The following is a 5,629-nucleotide window of genomic DNA, read 5'->3' as shown; positions in this document are numbered from 1 at the left end:
CGTTTTTTCAGTGTCCCAGCTACACTAACCCCATTGCCCTTGGCGTGCCTGCCTCCCTGCACGCGCCTGCGTCCAACAGAGAATGAACCACCGAATTTTATCCCGGGCCAGTGGAAAGTAGGCTTCCAGGGCTTCACATCAGCACTGCTGCTTGCACTCTTAAAAACTCAGCACAATGCGATGGCATCACCAGCCCCAGAGAACAATACACAGAATGAAAATGCACTGCAGCCAATCTCACAGAGCTGTGAATAAATACGCAGCGTCATGCAAAGGGAACACGTGCTGCGCACCTTATGCTGGGAGGTTAGCAAGTCACCGGAGTGAACCCACCTGCCGAGAGTCCGTGGGACACCCAGGCACAGCAACGTCAGGTTTGTGAAAGCACCTGCATTATTATTATTTTGGAATTTTCTTGTCCTAAATTTTGGTTGGTACAGATAAATAAATGCTGGCCAGACCTCAGGGCAGCACATCTTTGGCAAGGTTTTGAAAAGTCAAAACTGTAAGTTGGTTTTGGCTACAGATCCCATGTTATTTCTCAAGAGAAACAACTGGGCTCTTTGGTAAAAAGAGAGGGTGATGAAAACAGCTACACATAGAATCTAGATGACAATACGATTTATTATTATAATAAATGCTTTAGATAGCTCTAAATAGATGCTCACAATGTAGCTTTACGCCAGGATCATTTAAACTCAGAAACTGCTCTTCAAATAACATTCACCAATATCTTTGGTACAACAGACCAACACACACATATCCTAAGACAACTCACACATGGATGCAGATATCAGATGCAAAAACTGTTAACATTCTTGATTCTCCTAAGAAATACTAACAAAGGTGTTTGTAAAAAGCATTCGAATTATGATCTGGAAATCTGCATTCCTGAGCAACAGAAGACAAGATGGACAAGGGAATTTGAAGGCCATGTATCTTTTATTACTACCCTGTCAATGTTTTTTTCCCTAAGTGCTGCTTCTCCTGCTTGTACTCCTTAACATAATTCAGCTCCTGTTATATCCCTCCAAGCTGGAAGCTACCTGACAACTGGATAACGGGTGAGCTCCCCGTCACTGAAATGCCAAAAGAGGAATTATCAAGGTTAGAGCGGATATTCCATCAGATGACCACAGTTCACTGCTATAGCTCACTGGACCTGATGGCTGAGTACCCCACTGGGCAGAAGGTGGCTGTGTTGAAGCTCCCACTTCCTTCCTTAAGTAAGTTGCTAGGCACTTGACACAGCGTGCTTGACTTTGAAGTGCTTTTAAAATGTAAAATCAAAATTAAATGTTGCTGAGGTCCTCAGTAAAAACTCACAAAGGGTAAACTTGGCATTCCTGCTACTGCTAAATAAAGAAGCAGAGAAGAAAAGACCTGCCCTCCATAACCCAATAAAGAAAGAAAGAAAAAAGAAGAAAAGAAGGAAAAAAAAGGGCAATTCTATTTCTCTGTATAACCCTTTCTCTATGACATTTGAGTGTAAATGCTTGGTCTGCAGAACAGGTGTGCATCACACATAACAGCCAGTGCTGGTCAAACAACATGTTCTCGGTGAGAGCAGAGGGCATTTTGCAGTATCTTCCTTACAGCCCCAAATCTTCTTTCTCTGGCCTCTTGCAGACCCCACCATGTCTCCAGGAAGTCAGTAGGAGTTGGTCACTGAACTGTTATTGGTTTCCAGGGGTGCCGTTCCTTGGTGACCTTCAAAGTGTATTGCTTCAGACTGGGGCAGTGCGTGAGGAACGCTTCTACCACCTCCTGGCTGACCACGCAGTAGCAGTGGATCTCCAACAGATTTCTGCACTGTCTGGCCAGATCTACTAAGGAGGAATTTAAGTCCTCCGAGGATGTGGTTTGCAGCGTCAGCTTCTTTAACGTACTGCTGTAGCTCTGGGTGACAAACCTAATCTGATTTACCATGTAATTATAGGTGTTAAGTTGCAGCGTGCTCACAGGTATATTCAGCTTCAGAATCCGTGGTATTTTGCAGGCAGGGACCGTATGGTCAAACTCAAGGTCTACACAGAGTTGAGGATGCTTTTGACTCACAGCAGCCCAGAGCTCTTCTGAGATGACTGGGATATATTTGTCCAGGCGCTCACAGAAAATGTCTAAATGGGTGAAAGCTGCTCTTTTGGGCTCGAGTAGTTCCTGAAATACATCGTCCGACAAACTGGCGTAGTAAACCCCCAAGGCTGAGAGTCTGGGACATGCTCTGAGAACTTTCTTAATAGTGTCTGGGGCCACGTTGCATACCAAGGTGCGGTTGTTGATGAACAAACTCTGCAAATTGGGGTTGGTGGTAGCTAAGAGTTCAACGAGCTCACCATCAAGAGTGAAGGGCATTTTTCGAAAATCAATATGCTGAAGATCAATCTGGTTTTTGGTGTCACATATATTCCGTATGCTCTGTAGGATGTCCTGGCCAGAGTAGAAATAGGGGTTCTCCCCATGGCACACAATGCACAGCTGCTGCAGTTTGTGGTTCTGTTTTGCCAACACATCCAAGATGCGCGTCACATTCTTCCGGTTGACCTCCTTGGACTGGTCAAACACAATCTTCAGGTGTTTGATTTGGCTGAGGAACTGGAGCAGGCTCTGCAGCATGCCTTCCTCATCCTCTGAATCACAGCTGGAAGGGTAAAACAAACTCTTAGTCACTGTGAACACTGAGCTGAGCAACCACAGAGCTGATTCTCTCCTTTACTAGTGTTTCTGCAAACATCAACAGATTCCCCAGATGTTTCTTCTCACTTGATGCCTGGAGAGTCACTGTAAGGCCAAACACTGAAGGAGTCAGGAGGTGAGAAGAGTCAGTCTCCAGAAAGACCCATCAGAGAAGTAAGTGTCACAACAAGGTTAATTATTCACTAACTTTGTCTCTTGCCATTTTCAAGTGGCAACTTAGAACAACATACCTAAGAACGTGGTATTTGCCATCAAACCCAGATCATCATCAGCAACCGAAAAAAACCCAGCATATAACCCAGTTTTCTGTTATATAAACAGGTGCTAGTCACCTAAGATCATATCATCACGCACAGAGGTCACAATTCATGTCAGTAATGTCACAGTAAATGTTTGACATGCACTGCAAAGAATGGTCTGGATCTGCAAAGATGAGAAACCCGTTCCTCTTACCTGATCTCCGTGAAATGCCAAACGGAGCTAGAGGAAACAGCTGTAGCCCACTGTCTGCACACCTGGAAGACTGTGTATCTGTCTCTGAGAGAGAGGTAATAGAAAATTTGGATGAGGATTTCTTCTGGGATGTAATTCCACAGTTCTCGAACGGAAGCAGGCATTTTGCTGATTCAGTCAGGTTTAAAAATGGCAGAAACTTCCAAAATTGCAATTAATTCTCGAAAGTCCCTGTTCAGAGAAAAAAAAAAAAAGAAAAAAAAGAAAAGAAAGAGGCAGACATTAGGATTTATTTACCTGGTCTAGTGGAAGGTGTCCCTGCTGATGGCAGGGGGGTTGGAACTAGATGATCTTTAAGGTCCCTTCCAATCCTAACCACTCTATGATTCTATTTAACAAATCAAACCAAGGCAACTGGATCACAGAGGAGGTCAAATTTTTTTTCAAACTTGAAATTTTAGTTTCACTCCATTTTGAAATTGGAACACAAAAATGAGGAAAATCTCTGGGTCGATTGTTTTGCAGTTTTTTTAATCAATCCCAAGAAGCTGAATGATATTTTTAAAGAATTAAAAATGTCAGATCAAAGCTTTTGGGGAGGGGGAGAGAAGCACCTTTTTTCTTGCAGTGAGGTTTTGCTACTCTGAGGAATAAAAATGCCAGGGAATTTTCTAGCACTGCTGCAGTGGTATTCGAAAAGTTGAGACAGATTTCTCAAACTGTGTGGAGGGGGAAAACCTCTTTGCAAGCAGAAGCTCTGCAGAGAAAACAGCCCCGCGTATCCATTTTTATTGACAGGGAAACAGAAGGCCTAGAGTAGAAACCAGCAACCTAATTACCGTGGTTCTTGCCTGGGATGAGATGTGACAATTTGAAAAAAAACATGTTTTATTCCTGCAACTCCGGTTCTCAAAAATGGCATTTATGCCTGTTTGACTTAGAAATCATAGAATGGTTAGGATTGGAAGGGACCTTAAAGATCATCTAGTTCCAACCCCCAAATGGAAAAGCACATTTTGATTTACCTTTCATGTGAACTATAATGGAAAAGAGTAGGTGCCTGGCAACAAGGCTGAGGTCCACAGCATCAGACCATTACTTCATTTTTTCATTCATCACCTTCCAAAATGTGTTTTATCAATCTTTTAGATTTCTACACAAATAAAACTACCAACATGACATATTTTTTTCAGCTCTCTCCTAAGCAAACAAGGGGTTTTTAAATGCAAACATTTCCCTTCCTAGGCTAGCACTGGAGCATGGGCCAACTCTTGCAGTCTCCCTCTGAATTACATGGCATGCCCTCTTGCTTTTGAAGCCTCAAGCTCTGGAGTCACAGCATTACCTCATCACCACAGGTTTCATTTAAATGCAAACCTGTGCTTCTAGATCTCCTCAAAGTAAGGAATGAGTTGAAAAACATGAAGCAAGAATGGAGTAGCGATGCAAAAAGCATAATGCGGAGAGGAGCACAATTGCAAGTTTTTCTAGAATACGCCGCTTTGAAGCGTGACTCATTATTTGGAGTGTGAGGTGGCAGCAGTACAGCAGCTACACTATCTTATCTGCCATCGTGTTGGTGACAACCCCCTTTCCACCCACCACCGAGCTAGAACAGCCAAGTGATACAGTCCAGCTTCCTTCCTGGGAACTTGCTCTCTGTTGTCATTTTCTCTGATAATCACCTTGACAGCTCAGACCCTGCTCTTCTACTTTCAGCTGCTTTTCATACTGTCTCTAATTCATGTTTGCCAAAATGTTAAACTGCTTTTTGCCCTACACCAAATCTTAAATGTTCGGGTCCTTTCATCTTCATTATGATATTTTCCCTTAAAGCCTGAGTCCTTGGAGTGATGTGAAAAAGACCTTGAATCCTTTCCCTGGATGAAGGAAAAACTTCTGTACTGTGAGGGTGCCAGAGCCCTGGGACAGGCTGCCCAGAGAGGGTGTGGAGTCTCCATCTCTGGAGATGTTCAAACCCACCTGGACACTTTCCTGTGCAACCTGGTGTAGGTAACCTGCTTTGGCAGGGGGGTTGGACTGGATGATCTCCTGAGGTCCCTTCCAACCCCACCAGTCTGGGATTCTGTGAAAGCCCCATAGTGGGAATTTAATGGATGGAGTGAACTCAGCTGGAATGGGGAGCCCCCAGCCTGCCCAGCCCGAGTACCGTGCTGGGTGGGAGCTGCTGGGGCCACTGGTCTGTACTGGCTGTGAGACGGGGATGCCCGCAGACTTTTTTTTTCGCGGGTCCCGAGCCATGGGGCGATGCCCGGGCCGGGGCTGTCCCTGGCCGAGCCCGGGGGGTGGATGGGGGGTTCCCACCACCACCAAGAGCAGGAAGGCAGGCAGAAAGGCAAAGTTATCAGTGTTACTTGAAGTAATTGCATGGCTTGGAGTCAGGGAGGAGTACAGATCACAGTCTAAGAGTGCTGTGGGTTGGCATGGGTCCACCTTGGGTGCCTGCCCTGGTGAGGAC

The 5,629-nt window shown here is 44.9% G+C and overlaps 1 protein-coding gene across 1 annotated transcript; it reads right to left on the bottom strand.

Moving 5' to 3' along the window:
- Positions 1-1,663: 1,663 nt before the first annotated feature.
- FBXL8 (F-box and leucine rich repeat protein 8) lies at positions 1,664-3,384 on the bottom strand. Its single transcript, XM_010175779.1, has 2 exons — positions 3,151-3,384; positions 1,664-2,641 (listed from the first exon to the last, which is right to left on the bottom strand). The coding sequence occupies exons 1-2, from the start codon at positions 3,312-3,314 to the stop codon at positions 1,666-1,668; spliced, it is 1,140 nt and encodes a 379-aa protein (XP_010174081.1). The 5' UTR covers positions 3,315-3,384; the 3' UTR covers positions 1,664-1,665.
- Positions 3,385-5,629: the final 2,245 nt, after the last annotated feature.

Source organism: Antrostomus carolinensis, unplaced genomic scaffold (assembly GCF_000700745.2).
Source record: "Antrostomus carolinensis isolate BGI_N321 unplaced genomic scaffold, ASM70074v2 scaffold38739, whole genome shotgun sequence".
NCBI lineage: Eukaryota > Metazoa > Chordata > Aves > Caprimulgiformes > Caprimulgidae > Antrostomus > Antrostomus carolinensis.
This window is presented reverse-complemented; position numbering and strand designations above follow the sequence as displayed.

What these genes read in the sequence shown, in the direction of transcription:
- FBXL8 (XM_010175779.1), bottom strand. Translation starts at nt 3,314, where the DNA reads ATGCCTGCTTCCGTTCGAGAACTGTGGAATTACATCCCAGAAGAAATC. An exon ending in TGGCATTTCACGGAGATCAG is followed by an intron (nt 2,642 to 3,150) that starts GTAAGAGGAACG and finishes TTACCCTTCCAG; the next exon opens with CTGTGATTCAGAGGATGAGG.